At 37.9% G+C, this 27,269-nt stretch overlaps 1 protein-coding gene across 1 annotated transcript; it reads left to right on the forward strand.

The window, feature by feature from the left end:
• On the forward strand, positions 1–27,269 carry LOC308325508 (E3 ubiquitin/ISG15 ligase TRIM25-like). The gene is made up of 9 exons (XM_080778026.1): positions 1–206; positions 1,705–1,893; positions 3,506–3,889; positions 5,339–5,434; positions 6,461–6,694; positions 22,071–22,227; positions 23,443–23,550; positions 24,445–24,552; positions 26,166–27,269. Exons 1-9 carry the CDS (start codon positions 111–113, stop codon positions 26,234–26,236), a joined length of 1,443 nt encoding a protein of 480 aa, XP_080634152.1. The 5' UTR covers positions 1–110; the 3' UTR covers positions 26,237–27,269.

Here is a 27,269-nt window from a genome sequence, read left to right on the forward strand (position 1 = left end):
TGTAAACAAAGCGAAAAGCAGCTGTCACTATTTGTTGTTTTCCACCTCGACGTTTTATCTTATTTGGTACAGAAAGCAACAACAACAACAACCCCAAACCCAAGATAATAATGGCCCAAGGTGGTGGTGGTGGTGGTGGTGGTGGTGGAGGAGTGGTCCTGGACCGGGACCAGTTCAACTGCTCCATATGTCTGGACGTGCTGAAGGTATGTGCGTGGTGGTCTTTAAATGTCCCGATCTGAATTGAAAATGGAGGACCCTATTGTACTTTGTACCGACCGACGTCCCAAATACAGAAAAGGTTCAACTTTTCCATGGAGGACCCTGATGTAAACATAGTCTTAGTGCTTTTCATAGCAGTTTTTGTATTGACTTGTGCTTGAATTCGTTTGAACGACGGCACCCTGTATCTAATGCTCCAATGCTATGGACCAGCTGATAGCTAATTCTATAGCCTAAGATTGTACTATACTCTCCAAGACCGTGGTTTGCAACCCTTTTCACGCCCCCCCCGTGGGAGGTTAGGTTTAGGGTGAGGGTTTGAGATAGGTTGTAGTTGTAGGACCCCTTTCGGGTTGTATTTTGGACGGCAAAATACATAAAAGGTAACCGAGGTTCCCGAAAGGGGCTAATATAGCTCTGGTCCAAGGCTAATAGCCTTCTACTGCTTCGATACTGCAGGGCAGAATCGAAGGTTGAAAATGTCAGAATCGATTAAAATACATCTCTATATGTACAGAATGTACGTTCAACGTGACGACCTTACAGGCTTATGCAGAGGCTCAACTTATGTAACTTAGATAGCATTTTATGTAGACATAGCACTACTGCACTAGTATAATGCATAGTTTAATTATATAGATATTCCTACTGTTACTTAATTGCTTAGTTTACGTAATAACGTATGATTCATGATAACTATTTTTTATTATATGTTGTTGTATTGAAAGAGAATAGTAGTAAGAGTCTTGTTTAATAAAGTAGAGATTTGTCAGAAGGCCTGCGGAGCCGAAACGCGTTTGTCTTGTTTGACTGCTGCTGTGGATCATCTACTTTAGTAAACAAGACTCTTACTACGACTGAGAGTGCAGATTTTATTCTCTTTCTATATATTTGAATCTGCACCCATGCAGCGCACGCCTGAACCTTTAAAAGACTGCCTGAGATGAGCCAGCCTTTTCCCTTGAAGTGAACTCTGATGTTGTTGTATTTGCCATGTTTTTGTTCTTGCAACCCATTTAGACCTGAGGACGATTCTACAAATGCCTTCTAAATACTGACAAAAACCCTATGTTTCTGTCAGTGGTTCTCAAACATTTTCATGTCAAGGAACCCCAGAATTATCTGTATTTGGCCGCTGACCCCCATCTGAAAATGTGTTGTTCCAGGGACCCCCCCCCCCCCCCCCCCCCAAGAAGCAATTAAAAAAGCAGTTAAAAACATTCACTCTGAAAGAATATATATTCAAAGATGTGTTCCACATTTTCACAAAAATATTCAAAAATAGCAGACCTACAAGCTCATAGCGCGGCACTCGGCACATCTACTATGAGCTTGTAGATCTGCTATTTTTCAATAGCTAAAGTATAAGTGTAACATAATGCTTGAAACACCAAAACGGGTTCCCGCCCACGATGGGTTAATGTAAAGTGGCTCTGGAGTATAAGAGCGTCTGCTAAATGCCCTACGTTGTTATAAATCCAGGAGCCGGTGACCATCCCGTGCGGCCACAGCTACTGCTCGGGCTGCATCCAGCGCTACTGGGACCAGGACGACTACCTGGGCCTGTACGGCTGTCCTCAGTGCCGGCAGACCTTCAACCCCAGGCCGCTGCCCGGGAGGAACACCATGCTGGCTGACGTGGTGGACCGGGTCAGGAGGACCAATCTCCAGGTATTGTCGACCCATTTAAATAATAATAATAATGGCTCAGATTTATATAGCGCTTTTCTAAATACCCAAAGCGCTTTACAAGGGAACACTAGGAACAGACTTTATTAAGAGAAAAAAAACAAAGTAAAACATAACAGATACAGGGTTAAAAAGATAAAAGGATAAACGAGACGTCAACTGGGGAAAGCTATTTTGAAGAGGTGGGTTTTGAGTGAGGTTTTGAAAGAGAGGAGAGAGGGAGCAACTCTGAGATGGTTTTAGACCTGACGTCGAAATCCTGACAGTTTTCCGACATACCTGTTTCTATAGCAGTGGTGCTCAAACTTATTTCATGTCAAGGACTCCAAAAATTATATGTAATTGGCCGCCGACCCCCATTTGAAAATATGTTGTTCCAGGCACCCTCCAGAAGCAAAGATTTCAGTTAAAAAAACGAAAATGAAAGAATATATGTTAAGATATTTGCGATACATTTTCACGATTTTTTTTTTTTTAGCAGATCTACAAGCTCATAGCGCGGCACTCGGTGCCGTGCTATGAGCTTGTATAGATCTGCTATTCTTTCAACAACTAAAGTATAACGTAATGCTTAAAACACCAAAAAGGGTTCCCGCCCAGAAAACTGAATACAAAAACCAAATAAAGCAGTCGTTTTCAACCTTTTTCCATATCAAGGGCCATTATTATCAGCATTATGTTGAGCCACGGAACCACTTTGCTGACATTTAGCCTCTCAGACCCAAAACTAGAGAATATTTTGTTATCGTTGGATAAGATTTTGTCCACATTTCCATGATGTACAATGTCTTGTGAGCTTGTAGTCGGTACCATTAGGTACAGGCAAAATCTAAATAACAATTATTTAACATTCTCTAATTGTAGACTTCTTGTAAATTAACTAATGCAGATGTTTAACAATTATTTAACTTTAGAGAGTGTAAAATGAACTCAACTTTTAGACTCCAGAGTTAAAGATCTTCGAGGGTCCATTTAGTTACCAAGTCTTCCATCATTTAACTGGGGACCACCTGGAGCTTTACTCTTATGTACCTGTACCCAAGATGTACCAATAAAATACAACCTTGAACATTGAGACCTAAACCTAGACTAACACTAAAACATTGCGGGTGACACTGGTTAAATGAAATGACTAGTACACTTCATCTTGAGAGAATAAGGTATTTCCTGAGAAACAGGGAGAGACAGTTTGATAAGATTTGGCTGCGCCCTGTCCATTACCTGAGTAGAAACGATTAATAGACAGGATACCATTGATATGGTTGACTGTACGCCATTTTCTTTTCAGATGTTTTCCATGAGCTTTCTATCATCTTATTATATAGTATGCAGTGTCAATGAGCAGTATGGGTGGGAGGGTTAAGGCATTTCTTTGTCTTTATTTTTTATTTTTTATTTCATTTTGTTTCATAAAAAAAGTATTTCATATCATAATGTTTGTAATAATTTATCTGTTCAATAAAAACATATTTGACAAAAAAAAAACAACATTGCGGGTGACTAAAATATGACTAAAACTAAATAAAAATGTATTGGAAAAAGACTATGACTAAAACTAAAATTTTGCTGTAAAAAAAATCAACACCATCTCCAGGACACTTCCTCCTCTGCGGCGGTGCCAGGCGATCGAGCGACGACATCAACAGCGGCGGCCGCGCCACCGAGCGTAGCGGGACCCGACGACGTGGCGTGCGACGTCTGCACCGCCCCGAAGAACCAGGCCGTCAAGTCGTGCCTGGTGTGCCTGGCGAGCTACTGCGACGCGCACCTCCAGCCCCACTACGAGTCGGCCGCCTTCAAGAAGCACAAGCTGGTGCCGGCCTCCGGGAACCTCCAGGACACCATCTGCCACCTCCACGACAAGCTGCTGGAGGTGTACTGTCGCACCGACCGGCAGTGCATCTGCTACCTGTGCCTGACGCACGAACACAAGGGCCACGACACCGTGCTGGCGGAGACGGAAGTGCAGGAGAAACGGGTATGACGTTTTTTGTGTGTACCGTCGATGTCGTGATACTGTATATTTAACCCATTTTGACCTGAGATCAGATTTTGAAAAAACCTGACAGTTTTCTGTTTTTCGATTTTTCAAAAAATAGCAGACCTACAAGCTCGTAGCGCGCCACTCGGTGGCACGCTATGAGCTTGTAGATCTGCTATTTTTCAATAGCTAAATCATAACGACATGCCAACACCAAAAGGGGTTCCCGCCCCAAAATGGGTTAAAATGCGCTATATTTTACTGCCTTAGGAAAAGATCACAATTGGTGCAATCATTGGAATGCTCATAATCGGTAATAATGGGAATAAAGAGTGTCAAAACACCTCCTGCTGCTGATGAGAATAAAGCCTACTGCATTATAATATAATGATCCCTGTAAGGCCTACAGTAAGAATAAAACACCTCCTGCTGCTGATGAGAATAAAGCCTACTGCATTATAATATAACCAGTAAGACGCGCAAACGCGGGAAGCGAACGCAGCTGAGTGTCTGTGTGTCTGTCCCGCTGTTACTGTATATGTGGACCTGGTCCCTTTTGTGCCCATATATGGAGCTGAGTGGACCTGGCCCCTTTTGTGCCCATATATGGAGCTGAGTGATTGCTGATGCAACACACTCCATATTTGGATAGCGGGACAGACAGACACACAGACACACACACAGACAGACAGACATGATCTGCTAGGTCTCATAGTAAGTGCTCACTGCGTTCGCAATGATCCGTGTAAGGCCTACAGTAAGAATAAAACACCTACTGCTGCTGATGAGAATAAAGCCTACTGCATTATAATATAATGATCCGTGTATAAGGCCTACAGTACAAATATTGAGTGAGATGTTATTTTTGCTTTAATCCATGGGGGATGGTGTCATGCCATTCCACACTGTGCAGTAGACGGAGCATTTAGCATTATTACCCATGTTTGTTCTATACGTAGGTGGGTGGTACCAGATCATTGTTGTATTGTGGTACTTCTGGCCCTTACTATACTATGCTGTGACTGGTGTCCATCCAGGGGATGCAGCAAAAACATATTTAGAAAATGGTAATAGATGTACACAATGTGTTGTGAGCTTGTAGATGGGCTATTCTTTGGATTATTTATATAAAACGATATTTTGACATTGCCCCCACACCTACACAGAGTACACATTTATATATTAACACATTTATTTACTATTTTCTAACTTACTAATTAAAGTCATTTTGCTTTGCTTTTTTCCCCCGCACTTTGCTTCTATGTTCCTTTTTTTGAGTGGTGCAAGTGCAACCACTCCAAGGAACAGCAATGTCCCTATGTTTAGAGTACCAGCAGGGGGCACTGTTTCACCACTCACTTCAGACTGGTCTTGTACAAAGAAGCAAGACTGAACCGAAAGCATGTTTTCATCCTAATCGGTATAGTTCAATATTGTTGTTATTAGGCTCAGCTGGTGGAAATGAAGCGAAGCTCTCAGCACAGAATCCAGAGAATGGACCATGAGGTGAAGGAGCTGCAACAAGCCATCATGTCTCTGACTGTGAGTAGTTCCCAATATCCATCTGTGTCACTTTAGCTTTTTACCACTTTATCTATTGAAAAATAGCAGATCTACAAGCCGAGGTTGTAGATCTTTGCTTTTTTTGGGGGGGGGGGGGGTCCCTGGAATAAAATATTTTCAGACGGCCAAATGCATATTATTCTGGGTTTCCTTGACATGAAATAGTTTGAGAACCACTGACATAGAAGCATCTGAAAACTGCCATGATTTAGAAGGCATCTGTAGAATCTGGTCTCAATGGTTTAACCCATTTTGGGGCGGGAGCCCCTTTTGGTGTTTTAAGCATTATTTTATACTTTAGCTAGTGAAATATATCAGATCTACGAGCTTGTAGGTCTGCTATTTTTGAAAAATTGTGAAAATGTGTCGCAAATCTTTGAATATATATTCTTTCTGAGCGAACTTTTTTTACTCAAATCTTTGCTTCTGGGGGGTCCTTCTGGGGGGTCCCTAGAACAACATATTTTCAGATGGGGGTCGGCGGCCCAATTACATATATTTTTGGGGGTCCTTGACATGAAAATGTTTGAGAACGACTAACATAGAAAGATGGGTTTTTCAGAAAAAGCTCAGGATTTAGAAGACTTTTGTAGAATAATGCCTAATGTCTAAATGGGTTAATACATACGTCCACCTTTCAGGCCAATATTCTGAAGTAAGCCCCACACAGAGCACTACTATTCCACAACATAAACATCACAATGTCTAAAGTATAATAGATTTATTTGGCTGACTTTTTATGCAGGGCGTGGGAAATAAGGCAGAATGTTTTAAAAAAGTGTAGAGTGTAAGAGTGTAAAAAAAAAAATGGAATATCAACAAAACAAATCTGTTTATTGTACACAATGCAATATTGAAGCAATGTTATGGTGTGTCCTGTAAGTCCATGTGGGCTGGGCGCCTTTGGTGCATGACACAACAATAAAGAAATCTATCTATCTATCTATTTACGAGCAAGTCTTTTTATGTAATGACCGTATGGATGCCGTATGTTTCTCGACCCAGCGCTCCACGCGGACCACCATTGAGGAGTGTGACCGGCTGTTCACCGCCCTCATCCATAACATCGAGCTGAAGCGGTTCGAGGTGAGGGAGATGATCCGAGCCCAGCAGAAGACCGCCGTGGGCCAGGCCGAGAAGGTGCTGAAGAAGCTCCACAAGGGGATGATGGAGCTGAAGACGAGAGACGATGAACTGGAGAAGCTTTCACAAACCGAGGACCACATTCAGTTCCTTCAGGTAACGACGCCACTCTAGTAGTATAATAGTGTGGGGGATCACTACCAATTCTGACCACTAGTGGCGCTAGTGAGCAATTTAATGCATAAATTATGCAAATGAGTAATTAAAATTCTCGACATTCCATGAATTCCATATATATAATTAGCATAATCATAAATCATAAATATCCATAAATATAAATATCCATAAATATAATTAGCATATAATAGTTTATAATTAAATAATAATAAATAATAAAAACTAATAATAGGTTATTTATAAATCTATAAAATGCATGATGTGGGGTATGTGTGTGTGTGTGTGTGATTAGCTGATCTCATCTCTCTCTCTCCCTCCATGTGCTATGCCTCCCGCATACAGAGATGCTGACTCGAAGGTGTGAAAAACAAACAAATGTAAATTTGTTTGTTTGTCCCTGGGGGTGAGGTGGGGGGATGGGCTCCCAGTCTTTGTGGATTGCCATGGGCCAGACATGCAAATTAAATGAAGCGGGGGTGGGGTGGGGGGATGGGTTCTAACCAGGTGCCAGGTGCGACATGCAAATTAAATGAAAGCGCGGGGGTGGGGTGGGGGGGGTGGGGCCCCCCTCTTTGTGGAATGCTAGGTGCCAGACATGCAAATTAAATGAAGCGGGGGGGTGAGGTGGGGGGGTGGTATCTAAACAGGTGCAAGTTAGATAAACAAGGGGGTGGGGTGGGCTCTAACCAGGTGCTAGTAGTAAAATGCAAATTAGATAATCACAAAGGTGGGGGTCCTTATCTTTGAAGTGAATTGTATGCATAAATTAATCAAGGTAGTATTTAAATTCCGTACATACATTGACAGTGGGTGTGTGATTCCACCTAGTGGTCAATATCTATATAAATATTTACACTGCAATACCATTTATGCCCTGATGTGATCTCAGTCATCTAGGGAAATGTTTTTCAATCATTGGTCTGGGGACCACCAGTGGTCCTTGAATGTAATTATTGTGTAAGTCAAGGATATCCCCCTAGTGGTCAATTTCTATAAATATATTTACAACTGCAATACCATTTATGCCCTGATGTGATTTCAATCACCTAGGGAAATGTTTTCAAGCAATGGTCTGTGGGCTACCGATGGTCTTTGAGAGGGTTCAGGTGACCCTCCCCAGCTAAATCATGGAGAGTTGGTAACCAAATAGTCTCCTTATAGATCTTTAACTCTATACTGTTCAAAATGTTGGGTCTTTGAATATTGTATGCTTCATGTGGTACTAATGTGTTGGGGTTATTGTCTGTCTTGTATTATTTTTGGTGTTTTGTGTTGTCTCTTTGAATTTTTATGGTTCATGTTGTCCAAAGGTGTTTGGGTTATTGTCTGTCTTGTATTATTTTTGGTGTTTTGTGTTGGGATCTTTGCATTTTTTATGTTTCATGTTGTCCAAATGGGTTGGGTATTGTAAATCTTGTATTATTTTTTGTGTTTTGTGTTGTGTCTTTGAATTTTGCATACTTCATGTGGTACTAGGTGTTTGGGTTATTGGCTGTCTTGTATTATTTTTGGTGTTTTGTGTTGGGATCTTTGAATTTTTTATGTTTCATGTTGTCCAAATGGTTTGGGTATTGTAAATCTTGTATTATTTTTTTGTGTTTTGTGTGGTGTCTTTGAATTTTGCATGCTTCATGTGGTACTAGGTGTTTGGGTTATTGTCTGTCTTGTATTATTTTTGGTGTTTTGTGTTGGGATCTTTGAATTTTTTATGTTTCATGGTGTCCAAATGGGGTTGGGTATTGTAAATCTTGTATTATTTTTGGTGTTTTGGGTTGTGTCTTTGAATTTTGCATGCTTCATGTGGTACTAGGTGTTTGGGTTATTGTCTGTCTTGTATTATTTTTGGTGTTTTGTGTTGGGATCTTTGAATTTTTTATGTTTCATGTTGTCCAAATGGGTTGGGTATTGTAAATCTTGTATTATTTTTGTGTTTTGTGTTGTGTCTTTGAATTTTGCATGCTTCATGTGGTACTAGGTGTTTGGGTTATTGTCTGTCTTGTATTATTTTTGGTGTTTTGTGTTGGGATCTTTGAATTTTTTATGTTTCATGTTGTCCAAATGGGGTTGGGTATTGTAAATCTTGTATTATTTCTTGTGTTTTGTGTTGTGTCTTTGAATTTTGCATGCTTCATGTGGTACTAGGTGTTTGGGTTATTGTCTGTCTTGTATTATTTTTGGTGTTTTGTGTTGGGATCTTTGAATTTTTTATGTTTCATGTTGTCCAAATGGGGTTGGGTATTGTAAATCTTGTATTATTTTTGGTGTTTTGGGTTGTGTCTTTGAATTTTGCATGCTTCATGTGGTACTATGTGTTTGGGTTATTGTCTGTCTTGTATTATTTTTGGTGTTTTGTGTTGGGATCTTTGAATTTTTTATGTTTCATGTTGTCCAAATGGGTTGGGTATTGTAAATCTTGTATTATTTTTTGTGTTTTGTGTTGTGTCTTTGAATTTTGCATGCTTCATGTGGTACTAGGTGTTTGGGTTTATTGTCTGTCTTGTATTATTTTTGGTGTTTTGTGTTGGGATCTTTGAATTTTTTATGTTTCATGTTGTCCAAATGGGGTTGGGTATTGTAAATCTTGTATTATTTTTTGTGTTTTGTGTTGTGTCTTTGAATTTTGCATGCTTCATGTGGTACTAGGTGTTTGGGTTATTGTCTGTCTTGTATTATTTTTGGTGTTTTGTGTTGGGATCTTTGAATTTTTTATGTTTCATGTTGTCCAAATGGGGTTGGGTATTGTAAATCTTGTATTATTTTTTGTGTTTTGTGTTGTGTCTTTGAATTTTGCATGCTTCATGTGGTACTAGGTGTTTGGGTTATTGTCTGTCTTGTATTATTTTTGGTGTTTTGTGTTGGGATCTTTGAATTTTTTATGTTTCATGTTGTCCAAATGGGGTTGGGTATTGTAAATCTTGTATTATTTTTGGTGTTTTTGGGTTGTGTCTTTGAATTTTGCATGCTTCATGTGGTACTAGGTGTTTGGGTTATTGTCTGTCTTGTATTATTTTTGGTGTTTTGTGTTGGGATCTTTGAATTTTTTATGTTTCATGTTGTCCAAATGGGTTGGGTATTGTAAATCTTGTATTATTTTTTGTGTTTTGTGCTGTGTCTTTGAATTTTGCATGCTTCATGTGGTACTAGGTGTTTGGGTTTATTGTCTGTCTTGTATTATTTTTGGTGTTTTGTGTTGGGATCTTTGAATTTTTTATGTTTCATGTTGTCCAAATGGGGTTGGGTATTGTAAATCTTGCATTATTTTTTGTGTTTTGTGTTGTGTCTTTGAATTTTGCATGCTTCATGTGGTACTAGGTGTTTGGGTTATTGTCTGTCTTGTATTATTTTTGGTGTTTTGTGTTGGGATCTTTGAATTTTTTATGTTTCATGTTGTCCAAATGGGGTTGGGTATTGTAAATCTTGTATTATTTTTTGTGTTTTGTGTTGTGTCTTTGAATTTTGCATGCTTCATGTGGTACTAGGTGTTTGGGTTATTGTCTGTCTTGTATTATTTTTGGTGTTTTGTGTTGGGATCTTTGAATTTTTTATGTTTCATGTTGTCCAAATGGGGTTGGGTATTGTAAATCTTGTATTATTTTTGGTGTTTTTGGGTTGTGTCTTTGAATTTTGCATGCTTCATGTGGTACTAGGTGTTTGGGTTATTGTCTGTCTTGTATTATTTTTGGTGTTTTGTGTTGGGATCTTTGAATTTTTTATGTTTCATGTTGTCCAAATGGGTTGGGTATTGTAAATCTTGTATTATTTTTTGTGTTTTGTGTTGTGTCTTTGAATTTTGCATGCTTCATGTGGTACTAGGTGTTTGGGTTATTGTCTGTCTTGTATTATTTTTGGTGTTTTGTGTTGGGATCTTTGAATTTTTTATGTTTCATGTTGTCCAAATGGGTTGGGTATTGTAAATCTTGTATTATTTTTTGTGTTTTGTGTTGTGTCTTTGAATTTTGCATGCTTCATGTGGTACTAGGTGTTTGGGTTATTGTCTGTCTTGTATTATTTTTGGTGTTTTGTGTTGGGATCTTTGAATTTTTTATGTTTCATGTTGTCCAAATGGGTTGGGTATTGTAAATCTTGTATTATTTTTTGTGTTTTGTGTTGTGTCTTTGAATTTTGCATGCTTCATGTGGTACTAGGTGTTTGGGTTATTGTCTGTCTTGTATTATTTTTGGTGTTTTGTGTTGGGATCTTTGAATTTTTTATGTTTCATGTTGTCCAAATGGGGTTGGGTATTGTAAATCTTGTATTATTTTTTGTGTTTTGTGTTGTGTCTTTGAATTTTGCATGCTTCATGTGGTACTAGGTGTTTGGGTTATTGTCTGTCTTGTATTATTTTTGGTGTTTTGTGTTGGGATCTTTGAATTTTTTATGTTTCATGTTGTCCAAATGGGGGTGGGTATTGTAAATCTTGTATTATTTTTTGTGTTTTGTGTTGTGTCTTTGAATTTTGCATGCTTCATGTGGTACTAGGTGTATGGGTTATTGTCTGTCTTGTATTATTTTTGGTGTTTTGTGTTGGGATCTTTGAATTTTTTATGTTTCATGTTGTCCAAATGGGGTTGGGTATTGTAAATCTTGTATTATTTTTTGTGTTTTGTGTTGTGTCTTTGAATTTTGCATGCTTCATGTGGTACTAGGTGTTTGGGTTATTGTCTGTCTTGTATTATTTTTGGTGTTTTGTGTTGGGATCTTTGAATTTTTTATGTTTCATGGTGTCCAAAGGGGGTTGGGTATTGTAAATCTTGTATTATTTTTGGTGTTTTGTGTTGTGTCTTTGAATTTTGCATGCTTCATGTGGTACTAGGTGTTTGGGTTATTGTCTGTCTTGTATTATTTTTGGTGTTTTGTGTTGGGATCTTTGAATTTTTTATGGTTCATGTTGTCCAAATGGGTTGGGTATTGTAAATCTTGTATTATTTTTTGTGTTTTGTGTTGTGTCTTTGAATTTTGCATGCTTCATGTGGTACTAGGTGTTTGGGTTATTGTCTGTCTTGTATTATTTTTGGTGTTTTGTGTTGGGATCTTTGAATTTTTTATGTTTCATGTTGTCCAAATGGGGTTGGGTATTGTAAATCTTGTATTATTTTTTGTGTTTTGTGTTGTGTCTTTGAATTTTGCATGCTTCATGTGGTACTAGGTGTTTGGGTTATTGTCTGTCTTGTATTATTTTTGGTGTTTTGTGTTGGGATCTTTGAATTTTTTATGTTTCATGTTGTCCAAATGGGGTTGGGTATTGTAAATCTTGTATTATTTTTGGTGTTTTGGGTTGTGTCTTTGAATTTTGCATGCTTCATGTGGTACTAGGTGTTTGGGTTATTGTCTGTCTTGTATTATTTTTGGTGTTTTGTGTTGGGATCTTTGAATTTTTTATGTTTCATGTTGTCCAAATGGGGTTGGGTATTGTAAATCTTGTATTATTTTTTGTGTTTTGTGTTGTGTCTTTGAATTTTGCATGCTTCATGTGGTACTAGGTGTTTGGGTTATTGTCTGGCTTGTATTATTTTTGGTGTTTTGTGTTGGGATCTTTGAATTTTTTATGTTTCATGTTGTCCAAATGGGGTTGGGTATTGTAAATCTTGTATTATTTTTTGTGTTTTGTGTTGTGTCTTTGAATTTTGCATGCTTCATGTGGTACTAGGTGTTTGGGTTATTGTCTGTCTTGTATTATTTTTGGTGTTTTGTGTTGGGATCTTTGAATTTTTTATGTTTCATGGTGTCCAAAGGGGGTTGGGTATTGTAAATCTTGTATTATTTTTGGTGTTTTGTGTTGTGTCTTTGAATTTTGCATGCTTCATGTGGTACTAGGTGTTTGGGTTATTGTCTGTCTTGTATTATTTTTGGTGTTTTGTGTTGGGATCTTTGAATTTTTTATGGTTCATGTTGTCCAAATGGGTTGGGTATTGTAAATCTTGTATTATTTTTTGTGTTTTGTGTTGTGTCTTTGAATTTTGCATGCTTCATGTGGTACTAGGTGTTTGGGTTATTGTCTGTCTTGTATTATTTTTGGTGTTTTGTGTTGGGATCTTTGAATTTTTTATGTTTCATGTTGTCCAAATGGGGTTGGGTATTGTAAATCTTGTATTATTTTTGGTGTTTTGGGTTGTGTCTTTGAATTTTGCATGCTTCATGTGGTACTAGGTGTTTGGGTTATTGTCTGTCTTGTATTATTTTTGGTGTTTTGTGTTGGGATCTTTGAATTTTTTATGTTTCATGTTGTCCAAATGGGGTTGGGTATTGTAAATCTTGTATTATTTTTTGTGTTTTGTGTGGTGTCTTTGAATTTTGCATGCTTCATGTGGTACTAGGTGTTTGGGTTATTGTCTGGCTTGTATTATTTTTGGTGTTTTGTGTTGGGATCTTTGAATTTTTTATGTTTCATGTTGTCCAAATGGGGTTGGGTATTGTAAATCTTGTATTATTTTTGGTGTTTTGGGTTGTGTCTTTGAATTTTGCATGCTTCATGTGGTACTAGGTGTTTGGGTTATTGTCTGTCTTGTATTATTTTTGGTGTTTTGTGTTGGGATCTTTGAATTTTTTATGTTTCATGTTGTCCTAATGGGTTGGGTATTATAAATCTTGTATTATTTTTGGTGTTTTGGGTTGTGTCTTTGAATTTTGCATGCTTCATGTGGTACTAGGTGTTTGGGTTATTGTCTGTCTTGTATTATTTTTTGTGTTTTGTGTTGTGTCTTTGAATTTTGTATGCTTCATGTGGTACTTCAAAATATTATATTAATACAACAGGCCGCCTGTTTGTATTAATAATATTTTGAAGTACCACATGAAGCATACAAAATTCAAAGACACAACACAAAACACCAAAAATAATACAAGACAGACAATAACCCAAACACCTAGTACCACATGAAGCATGCAAAATTCAAAGACACAACCCAAAACACCAAAAATAATACAAGATTTATAATACCCAACCCATTAGGACAACATGAAACATAAAAAATTCAAAGATCCCAACACAAAACACCAAAAATAATACAAGACAGACAATAACCCAAACACCTAGTACCACATGAAGCATGCAAAATTCAAAGACACAACCCAAAACACCAAAAATAATACAAGATTTACAATACCCAACCCCATTTGGACAACATGAAACATAAAAAATTCAAAGATCCCAACACAAAACACCAAAAATAATACAAGCCAGACAATAACCCAAACACCTAGTACCACATGAAGCATGCAAAATTCAAAGACACCACACAAAACACAAAAAATAATACAAGATTTACAATACCCAACCCCATTTGGACAACATGAAACATAAAAAATTCAAAGATCCCAACACAAAACACCAAAAATAATACAAGACAGACAATAACCCAAACACCTAGTACCACATGAAGCATGCAAAATTCAAAGACACAACCCAAAACACCAAAAATAATACAAGATTTACAATACCCAACCCCATTTGGACAACATGAAACATAAAAAATTCAAAGATCCCAACACAAAACACCAAAAATAATACAAGACAGACAATAACCCAAACACCTAGTACCACATGAAGCATGCAAAATTCAAAGACACAACACAAAACACAAAAAATAATACAAGATTTACAATACCCAACCCCATTTGGACAACATGAAACATAAAAAATTCAAAGATCCCAACACAAAACACCAAAAATAATACAAGACAGACAATAACCCAAACACCTAGTACCACATGAAGCATGCAAAATTCAAAGACACAACACAAAACACAAAAAATAATACAAGATTTACAATACCCAACCCATTTGGACAACATGAACCATAAAAAATTCAAAGATCCCAACACAAAACACCAAAAATAATACAAGACAGACAATAACCCAAACACCTAGTACCACATGAAGCATGCAAAATTCAAAGACACAACACAAAACACCAAAAATAATACAAGATTTACAATACCCAACCCCCTTTGGACACCATGAAACATAAAAAATTCAAAGATCCCAACACAAAACACCAAAAATAATACAAGACAGACAATAACCCAAACACCTAGTACCACATGAAGCATGCAAAATTCAAAGACACAACACAAAACACAAAAAATAATACAAGATTTACAATACCCAACCCCATTTGGACAACATGAAACATAAAAAATTCAAAGATCCCAACACAAAACACCAAAAATAATACAAGCCAGACAATAACCCAAACACCTAGTACCACATGAAGCATGCAAAATTCAAAGACACAACACAAAACACAAAAAATAATACAAGATTTACAATACCCAACCCCATTTGGACAACATGAAACATAAAAAATTCAAAGATCCCAACACAAAACACCAAAAATAATACAAGACAGACAATAACCCAAACACCTAGTACCACATGAAGCATGCAAAATTCAAAGACACAACCCAAAACACCAAAAATAATACAAGATTTACAATACCCAACCCCATTTGGACAACATGAAACATAAAAAATTCAAAGATCCCAACACAAAACACCAAAAATAATACAAGACAGACAATAACCCAAACACCTAGTACCACATGAAGCATGCAAAATTCAAAGACACAACACAAAACACAAAAAATAATACAAGATTTACAATACCCAACCCCATTTGGACAACATGAAACATAAAAAATTCAAAGATCCCAACACAAAACACCAAAAATAATACAAGACAGACAATAACCCAAACACCTAGTACCACATGAAGCATGCAAAATTCAAAGACACAACACAAAACACAAAAAATAATACAAGATTTACAATACCCAACCCATTTGGACAACATGAACCATAAAAAATTCAAAGATCCCAACACAAAACACCAAAAATAATACAAGACAGACAATAACCCAAACACCTAGTACCACATGAAGCATGCAAAATTCAAAGACACAACACAAAACACCAAAAATAATACAAGATTTACAATACCCAACCCCCTTTGGACACCATGAAACATAAAAAATTCAAAGATCCCAACACAAAACACCAAAAATAATACAAGACAGACAATAACCCAAACACCTAGTACCACATGAAGCATGCAAAATTCAAAGACACAACACAAAACACAAAAAATAATACAAGATTTACAATACCCAACCCCATTTGGACAACATGAAACATAAAAAATTCAAAGATCCCAACACAAAACACCAAAAATAATACAAGACAGACAATAACCCATACACCTAGTACCACATGAAGCATGCAAAATTCAAAGACACAACACAAAACACAAAAAATAATACAAGATTTACAATACCCACCCCCATTTGGACAACATGAAACATAAAAAATTCAAAGATCCCAACACAAAACACCAAAAATAATACAAGACAGACAATAACCCAAACACCTAGTACCACATGAAGCATGCAAAATTCAAAGACACAACACAAAACACAAAAAATAATACAAGATTTACAATACCCAACCCCATTTGGACAACATGAAACATAAAAAATTCAAAGATCCCAACACAAAACACCAAAAATAATACAAGACAGACAATAACCCAAACACCTAGTACCACATGAAGCATGCAAAATTCAAAGACACAACACAAAACACAAAAAATAATACAAGATTTACAATACCCAACCCATTTGGACAACATGAAACATAAAAAATTCAAAGATCCCAACACAAAACACCAAAAATAATACAAGACAGACAATAACCCAAACACCTAGTACCACATGAAGCATGCAAAATTCAAAGACACAACACAAAACACAAAAAATAATACAAGATTTACAATACCCAACCCATTTGGACAACATGAAACATAAAAAATTCAAAGATCCCAACACAAAACACCAAAAATAATACAAGACAGACAATAACCCAAACACCTAGTACCACATGAAGCATGCAAAATTCAAAGACACAACACAAAACACAAAAAATAATACAAGATTTACAATACCCAACCCATTTGGACAACATGAAACATAAAAAATTCAAAGATCCCAACACAAAACACCAAAAATAATACAAGACAGACAATAACCCAAACACCTAGTACCACATGAAGCATGCAAAATTCAAAGACACAACCCAAAAACACCAAAAATAATACAAGATTTACAATACCCAACCCCATTTGGACAACATGAAACATAAAAAATTCAAAGATCCCAACACAAAACACCAAAAATAATACAAGACAGACAATAACCCAAACACCTAGTACCACATGAAGCATGCAAAATTCAAAGACACAACACAAAACACAAAAAATAATACAAGATTTACAATACCCAACCCCATTTGGACAACATGAAACATAAAAAATTCAAAGATCCCAACACAAAACACCAAAAATAATACAAGACAGACAATAACCCAAACACCTAGTACCACATGAAGCATGCAAAATTCAAAGACACAACACAAAACACAAAAAATAATGCAAGATTTACAATACCCAACCCCATTTGGACAACATGAAACATAAAAAATTCAAAGATCCCAACACAAAACACCAAAAATAATACAAGACAGACAATAAACCCAAACACCTAGTACCACATGAAGCATGCAAAATTCAAAGACACAGCACAAAACACAAAAAATAATACAAGATTTACAATACCCAACCCATTTGGACAACATGAAACATAAAAAATTCAAAGATCCCAACACAAAACACCAAAAATAATACAAGACAGACAATAACCCAAACACCTAGTACCACATGAAGCATGCAAAATTCAAAGACACAACCCAAAAACACCAAAAATAATACAAGATTTACAATACCCAACCCCATTTGGACAACATGAAACATAAAAAATTCAAAGATCCCAACACAAAACACCAAAAATAATACAAGACAGACAATAACCCAAACACCTAGTACCACATGAAGCATGCAAAATTCAAAGACACAACACAAAACACAAAAAATAATACAAGATTTACAATACCCAACCCCATTTGGACAACATGAAACATAAAAAATTCAAAGATCCCAACACAAAACACCAAAAATAATACAAGACAGACAATAACCCAAACACCTAGTACCACATGAAGCATGCAAAATTCAAAGACACAACACAAAACACAAGAAATAATACAAGATTTACAATACCCAACCCCATTTGGACAACATGAAACATAAAAAATTCAAAGATCCCAACACAAAACACCAAAAATAATACAAGACAGACAATAACCCAAACACCTAGTACCACATGAAGCATGCAAAATTCAAAGACACAACACAAAACACAAAAATAATACAAGATTTACAATACCCAACCCATTTGGACAACATGAAACATAAAAAATTCAAAGATCCCAACACAAAACACCAAAAATAATACAAGACAGACAATAACCCAAACACCTAGTACCACATGAAGCATGCAAAATTCAAAGACACAACCCAAAACACCAAAAATAATACAAGATTTACAATACCCAACCCCATTTGGACACCATGAAACATAAAAAATTCAAAGATCCCAACACAAAACACCAAAAATAATACAAGACAGACAATAACCCAAACACCTAGTACCACATGAAGCATGCAAAATTCAAAGACACCACACAAAACACAAAAAAATAATACAAGATTTACAATACCCAAACCATTTGGACAACATGAAACATAAAAAATTCAAAGATCCCAACACAAAACACCAAAAATAATACAAGACAGCCAATAACCCAAACACCTAGTACCACATGAAGTATGCAAAATTCAAAGACACAACACAAAACACAAAAAATAATACAAGATTTACAATACCCAACCCATTTGGACAACATGAAACATAAAAAATGCAAAGATCCCAACACAAAACACCAAAAATAATACAAGACAGACAATAACCCAAACACCTTTGGACAACATGAACCATAAAAATTCAAAGAGACAACACAAAACACCAAAAATAATACAAGACAGACAATAACCCCAACACATTAGTACCACATGAAGCATACAATATTCAAAGACCCAACATTTTGAACAGTATAGAGTTAAAGATCTATAAGGAGACTATTTGGTTACCAACTCTCCATGATTTAGCTGGGGAGGGTCACCTGAACCCTCTCAAAGACCATCGGTAGCCCACAGACCATTGCTTGAAAACATTTCCCTAGGTGATTGAAATCACATCAGGGCATAAATGGTATTGCAGTTGTAAATATATTTATAGAAATTGACCACTAGGGGGATATCCTTGACTTACACAATAATTACATTCAAGGACCACTGGTGGTCCCCAGACCAATGATTGAAAAACATTTCCCTAGATGACTGAGATCACATCAGGGCATAAATGGTATTGCAGTGTAAATATTTATATAGATATTGACCACTAGGTGGAATCACACACCCACTGTCAATGTATGTACGGAATTTAAATACTACCTTGATTAATTTATGCATACAATTCACTTCAAAGATAAGGACCCCCACCTTTGTGATTATCTAATTTGCATTTTACTACTAGCACCTGGTTAGAGCCCACCCCACCCCCTTGTTTATCTAACTTGCACCTGTTTAGATACCACCCCCCCACCTCACCCCCCCGCTTCATTTAATTTGCATGTCTGGCACCTAGCATTCCACAAAGAGGGGGGCCCCACCCCCCCCACCCCACCCCCGCGCTTTCATTTAATTTGCATGTCGCACCTGGCACCTGGTTAGAACCCATCCCCCCACCCCACCCCCGCTTCATTTAATTTGCATGTCTGGCCCATGGCAATCCACAAAGACTGGGAGCCCATCCCCCCACCTCACCCCCAGGGACAAACAAACAAATTTACATTTGTTTGTTTTTCACACCTTCGAGTCAGCATCTCTGTATGCGGGAGGCATAGCACATGGAGGGAGAGAGAGAGATGAGATCAGCTAATCACACACACACACACACATACCCCACATCATGCATTTTATAGATTTATAAATAACCTATTATTAGTTTTTATTATTTATTATTATTTAATTATAAACTATTATATGCTAATTATATTTATGGATATTTATATTTATGGATATTTATGATTTATGATTATGCTAATTATATATATGGAATTCATGGAATGTCGAGAATTTTAATTACTCATTTGCATAATTTATGCATTAAATTGCTCACTAGCGCCACTAGTGGTCAGAATTGGTAGTGATCCCCCACACTATTATACTACTCACTCTGAGTAGTATGAGACTCATCATGGAAGTACCTGTATGCTCTAGCTGTTGATGCTGATGAGTGGTACGTCGCGCATCAAAAAACATAGGATGCAGCCTCCCTACACTTTCCTCACTCCATTCCACCAGAATAATTAGGAAGGCACATATAAACATTCCAGACAACTCCCATCATCCTGCACATCACCTCTTCAATCTCCTCCCATCAGGCAGGAGATATAGAAGTATCCAGAGCTCAACATGTCGCTTCAGGGATAGCACTCACTTACCCCGTAGCCATTAGACATCTGAACTCATAGTATATGCATAATTATAGCACTTTAAAAAAACTGAATGTAATTTCCTATGCTGCTGGTTTTTGTTTTTGTATTGTACTGTCCTTCTTGTTTGTGTATCTATGGTTGTCTGTATATGTTGAGTATATGAACCAAGACAAATTCCTATCAACTTGTTGACATGGCAAATAAATCATTGAATCTTGAATCTTGAAAAATCTTGAATCTTGGGAGTAGGGATGGGAATTATCAATTAATTCATTTAGACCTGAGGACGATTCTACAAATGCCAGTTAAACCCATGTTTCTGTCAGTGGTTCTCAAACATTTTCATGTCAAGGACCCCCAGAAATATATGTAATCGGCCGCCGACCCCCATCTGAAAATATGTTGTTCCAGTGACCCCCCCCCAGAAGCAAAAACATTTGTTAATAAAAACGTTCGCTCTGAAAGAATATATATTCAAAATTTAAGCCACATTTTCACGATTTTTCAAAAATATCAGACCTGCATAACCTAATGCTTAAAACACCAAAAGGGGTTCTCGCCCAGAATGGGTTAATTAATTAATTGATAATTGATACGTTTTGATAACCTTATCGATCCATTAACCGGTTAGTTGATAAGCGGCGGGTGTAAAAAAAAGGATCTGAGAATCTTCATTTCTGTCTTAACATAAAAATCTACATCTTGCTGATGTACAGAAAGAATACAAAATGCATATTATGTTACCTTAATCAAATATTTATTTGACCATTTGAGATACAGGGCCAGGCAATGGCATCTTTGTTATGAGGAATAAAAGGAAATGAAAGGTCCACTGTCTCTGTCTGTCACGTCACATGCAAAAGCAGAGATGTTTCTGTGGCTAGGTGGGGGGGGGGGGACCGGCCCACATGTGCGTTCCTCGGCCACATGTGCTCGCAGACAGCATTACATTTTTTACATTCTGACCTGAGATCAGATTCATACAAGGTTTCCACTGGACACACACTGGTCTGATTAATCCATTCTGACCTGAGATCAGATTCTAAAAATGTCAGTCGTTCTTCGATTTTTCTAAAATAGCAGACCTACAAGCTCGTAGCGCGCCACTCGGTGGCGCGCTATGAGCTTGTAGATCTGCTATTTTTCAATAGCTAAAGCATGACATGATGCTAACACCAAAAGGGGTGCCCGCCCAAAATGGGTTAACAGAAAGCCGCCCAATGATAGAACCGCAGAGGTTTCGATTAACCCCGTTTACAGAAAAACCCCATGTTTCTAATGTAATTGGCCACTGACCCCCATCTGAAAATATGTTGTTCCAGGTACCCCCAGAAGAAGCAAGGATTTGAGTTTAAAACGTTCGCTCTGAAAGAATATATATTCGAAATGTGCGCCACATTTTCACGATTTTATCAAAAAATAGCAGATCTAGATCTGCTATTTTTCAATAGCTAAAGTATAACATGATGCTTAAAAACACCAAAAAGGGGTTCCCGCCCAGAATGGATTAAGATAAACTTTTTTTCACTTCATTTTTATTGAAGGAAGAACAGACACAAACAGAAAACTCAACTAACAAGACAATACGGGAAAGAAAAAGGACAAAAAGTAAATTGCATTTTTCATACAATAAACATTCAATGAAATCCTATTGCAATATCGCTAGGCTGAGAGAAGAGATTCCACTTTTCCCATTTTTTTATAGAATTTATCCTCTTGTAGTCTCAGTATGAATGTTAGTTTTTCCATAGAATGCAGTTCCTCGATAATGTCCATCCATTGATCTTTCGTTGGTGGGTCCTGTTTGTTACCAGCGTCGTGTGATTGCTTTTTTACTTGATGCTAAGATAAAGTCACTTTAAACCCATGCGTTGGTCGTTGTCTTTGGGTCCATCTTTGTTCCACTAGAGCTGCCAGTCCCTTCATCCTCTGGAAGTGGAAGCCTTACCGTCGGTCAGCGCTGACACCAGCTTCACCTTCGGCCCCGTGATGACGGCGGTCTCCAGCTTTAAAGACCTGCTGCAGGAAGTCTGTCAAGGTGGATTCGGCAGCATCTACGAGACAGGTACAGGTCACTAGCTGAAGAACACTAGAGAAAGGTACAGGTCACTGGCTGAAGAACACTAGAGAAAGGTACAGGTCACTAGCTGAAGAACACTAGAGAAAGGTAACAGATCACTGGCTGAAGAACACTAGAGAAAGGTACAGGTCACTGGCTGAAGAACACTAGAGAAAGGTACAGGTCACTAGCTGAAGAACACTAGAGAAAGGTAACAGGTCACTGGCTGAAGAACACTAGAGAAAGGTACAGGTCACTAGCTGATGAAGAACACTAGAGAAAGGTACAGGTCACTGGCTGAAGAACACTAGAGAAAGCTACAGGTCACTGGCTGAAGAACACTAGAGAAAGGTACAGGTCACTGGCTGAAGAACACTAGAGAAAGGTACAGGTCACTGGCTGAAGAACACTAGAGAAAGGTACAGGTCACTGGCTGAAGAACACTAGAGAAAGGTACAGATCACTAGCTGAAGAACACTACACTGAACACTGACAAATAACTCAATCTGTCTTCTTCAACACTACACTGAACACTGACAAATAACTCACTCTGTCTTCTTCAACACTACACTGAACACTGACAAATAACTCACTCTGTCTTCTTCAACACTACACTGAACACTGACAAATAACTCACTCTGTCTTCTTCAACACTACACTGAACACTGACAAATAACTCACTCTGTCTTCTTCAACACTACACTGAACACTGACAAACAACTCACTCTGTCTTCTTCAACGCTACACTGAACACTGACAAATAACTCACTCTGTCTTCTTCAACACTACACTGAACACTGACAAATAACTCACTCTGTCTTCTTCAACACTACTCCGAACACTGACAAATAACTCACTCTGTCTTCTTCAACACTACACTGAACACTGACAAATACAGTAACTCACTCTGTCTTCTTCAACACTACACTGAACACTGACAAATAACTCACTCTGTCTTCTTCAACACTACACTGAACACTGACAAATAACTCACTCTGTCTTCTTCAACACTACACTGAACACTGACAAATAACTCACTCTGTCTTCTTCTTCAACACTACACTGAACACTGACAAATAACTCACTCTGTCTTCTTCAACACTACACTGAACACTGACAAATAACTCACTGTGTCTTCTTCAACACTACACTGAACACTGACAAATAACTCACTCTGTCTTCTTCATGTTGATCTGCTTGTTTGTTTGTTTGTTTTTCTAGTGAGAGAGGTGACAATCATTGATTGCCCGACTCCGAGCACACAGCAAGAACAGCCAGAATCGACACAGCCCGCCGAACAAACAATTGTCCAAATGGACTCAACTCAAGGCGAGTTTTCTCTGATATGTTTTGTCTTTTACTTTGTCTGGTTTTCAAGTGAGTGATTTCACTGGGATTGTAGTTATATCCGTTTTCAGACTGTAAAACTTGAAGTATTGGCATGCCAGGGGTGTCCAGGTTGTGTGTTTTAGCAAACAACATTTCATCAAGTGTAGTCCAGTGGTTCCCAAATGTTTTCATGCCAAGGTCAAGGACCCCCCAAATTGACACTAATTAGCTTGCGGACCCCTATTTGAAGAGATATGCCAGGCAGGGACCCCCATACGAGAAGATTTTTACGGCTCTAGCAGTGATTAAATTTAATTTAATTAAATTTCAAGGACCCCCAGTTTGACATGCATTAATTGGTCTACGGACCCCCATTTAATGGCATTTCTATCTCTGAGATCCCCATTTATATTGTGAAATCAATGTTAATGTATCGGGTCCATTTGTACACTCTCAGAGTTAGCACTCAGAGATGCCTCCAAACCTTCAAAACACACCTCAAGAACCACCTCTTCAACATTGCCTTCCCTTTTCACTGTCTTTTAATGATTTTTAGCTTCTAGTGATTATTTCTTTTTTCTATTAAATTATTATTATTTTATTGTTGTTCTCTGTAAAGACCCCCCATGTAAAGCGTCTTTGGGTACTCAGAAAAGCGCTATATACGTTTGAGATATTATTATTATTATCATGTACACTGCTAAAATCTAAAATATCTAAAACCACATATTACACACATAAAGACCCCCAGGAAAGTGTTTTAAATCTTCTAAACGTCATTAACATATCTTTTTTTTTGCGAAAAGGGTGAAAATGAGGGTGAAGTGTCTCTTCAACGGTTTGACCAGAAGATTCACTGCCGTTTAACATTGTCCATCTTCTGTGCCTTTGCAGTGATTCCTGCACCTGGACTAGACCAAAGCCCTGTCAACCCTCTCAACCCCTTCCTCACTCCAGGACCTGCTACGACTACATTCGGTGGCTTTGTCTTCTCGCCATTTGGTAAGTCAGAGCCTTGCTAATGCAGAAAAGGTATCATCACACACAATGCAATTTTTCTACAATCGACTTCAAACTGTTTGAAAGTTGCCAAATAAAAAAAGTGGATTTTTTTTCCCTTTTGACCTGAAGTTTGAGATACCTTGGCATAAATCAGTGCTATTGAACACCCTTATGTCTGTGTGTTGTTTCGAAAATATTGAACCAATGGAAAGTAGTAAAAAGTGCTTTGGACAAAACCTCTGTTTCCATTGGACCCTCAAAATGTCTGCTAAAGCAACTAGCTCCACCACCTCTCCCCCTCTCATGGAAGCAATTGACAATAGATAAAGTTACACCACCAACTCTGATGAGACTGTATTGCTTTGTTTAAAAAAATATATATATATCCAGATTTTTATTTATTTTTCATTTCCTGATAAATGAACATTTTGGAGTTATGAGGTTTCCTCTCGACAGCAGACATATAACTACTACACCATGCATGTCATATACTGTATGTAGCATAGCTGAGATATCTGAGCTCCTCTACTCTCGATGCCAGTTTGTCTAGGCTGCTCCTCCTCCTGGCTAACTGCCATTCTTTTTTTAAACACTTTATTTCTATTTTTTATTGATGCAGCAATGAATAAACATATGTGTACATTTTGTTGTATCCGACATGTAAATATCCCCCCCCCCAATCAACAAGACAAATAAAACAAAGACAGACAGTACAAGACAGTAAAAGTAATCAGTAAACTAGTATTGAAAGTACTAATGAACATAGTAAAAATAAATCAATAAATCAATAAAAAATAAAAAAGGGTAAAACAGCATTTTCAGTTTAGATAGTAAATTGCTCTATATCCAACTGTCTACTTACTGAGGGCCTCTAACCAGAGGTCGCCCAACGTCAGGTTTGGTGTGAGGTATCAGATTGTACAGGGGAATATGGGTTTAAGTGAAAGGTATACTTTCCACAAACTCCATGAAAGGGGTCCAAGTCACAATGTATATCTATCTTTAGAACCACTACGGTTGTACCTTAGTTTCTCTAGGGGGGAATCATGGAGAGAACCTCTTTGACCCACTGTCTGAACGAGGGAGGTTTCCCCGACTTCCATTGTCGAAGTATCAATCTACGAGCCAAAAGCGTTGTGAATGCCACAGCGTTTGCCTGAAGACCCGTGGAGCCGTTCCTCGATTGGAGACACCCCAAAAACAGCAAATCACCGGGCAGGGATCCACCGTTCCACCACATACATAAGACACTGCCTCGACTAATGATTGGCATGACCAGAACATGTGACCCAGCGTGGCAGGCTTGTGCTGGCATCTCGGACAGCCAGCATCAAAACCAGGGTAAATCTTGGCTTTTCATTGGAGTAGTGGAGCGGAGTCTATGTACAACCTTGAATTGGATGAGGCCGTGTCTCATACACAAGGAGGTGGTGTGAATTCTTCTTAGACAGTTAAGCCAAGACTCGTCCGAAAACGTCACGTCTGTTTCAGATCTGTTTCCCAAGCCAATTTAGTGTTATCAAATGAAGGGGGTTTGATATCTTGCAGTACTTCATACATTTTTGATATATTCTTTTTTTTTTGTTGCTAACTTCCATTCTGTCTGCTCTCAGGCTCCAAGCTCTCCTCCTCCGGCTCCAGACAGAGGTCCCACCAGAGACGCTCGTACTCCAGAAGGAAGTAGCAGCCTTGAAGCAAAAAGAAAATCCAACACGTTTTTGAATAGGACATTTCCAAACGCATGTGTTACACATCATCAATACGCTAACGTGCACTCCTCTCGTTTCCTTTGGCCAGGGTTCCTTTGGCTCAACAACGCGTTGAGCCCTGATTGATTTATACCGTTTATCATCTCGGTCTCGCGTGCCAATAAGAATGGCCCATCTACAAGCTCACAACAACGCATTTACGTGGTGAGCTTCGGTTATTTTTGGTGTGCCTTAAGGCCTATTCATACTCCAGATTTTAGGTGGTGAGGTGACCACCGCTCTGGTGGTAAACTGACCACCGGAGCTGAAATAACGTTAAGCGGTGGGGAGTAAAAACAGAGAGAAGGGCTGGAGCGGTGGCGGTGGTTTGCTCTTCACCGTGGCTTGTGACGTCATGTTGTAGTTCGGTGGTCACCCCACCACCGTAAATCCAGACTATGTATGAGCCTTAAAGGCCTATTCATACTCCAGATTTAGGTGATAAGGTGACTACAAAAATCATGTGTTAAGCGGCTCACCACCTTACTTTACTTTCACTTTTTACTTAACCACCGTGGTCACCTTATCACCTAAAACCTGAGCATGAATAGGCCTTTACTGCCTTAGGTCTGACTCACTTGCTGTTAAATGCTTGAGTGGTTCAGTTGTCTTGCGTTTAGTCCTCCTGTGTCTTCACATGTGGGAGGTAAAGAGAGGTAGAGGGATGTGAGTGAGTGGTGACAATGAATAAATGATGGTGAAGATGGGCTCAGTCTTAGTCTAAAAGACCAAAAGTAAGTGTAACCAAGCATCACATAAGCTGTGGCAAATCACATTTCCGCATTTGAATATTACATTTAGTTTGTAATATTACAATTTAGTTTTGCGTTTTTAAGTTAAGTTAATTTTTTTTTAACAAAATCTTTTACATTTTCATTTCCTCTTACTTTTTTTTAGATAAAGTAACAATAATTTGTCTTTAATGACAAGTGTTACATAATCGTGATTTGTGACATGCCTATTGCCTAT

This window comes from Protomyctophum bolini (assembly GCF_963924005.1).
Source record: "Protomyctophum bolini genome assembly, chromosome: 12".
Classification (NCBI taxonomy): Eukaryota; Metazoa; Chordata; class Actinopteri; order Myctophiformes; family Myctophidae; genus Protomyctophum; species Protomyctophum bolini.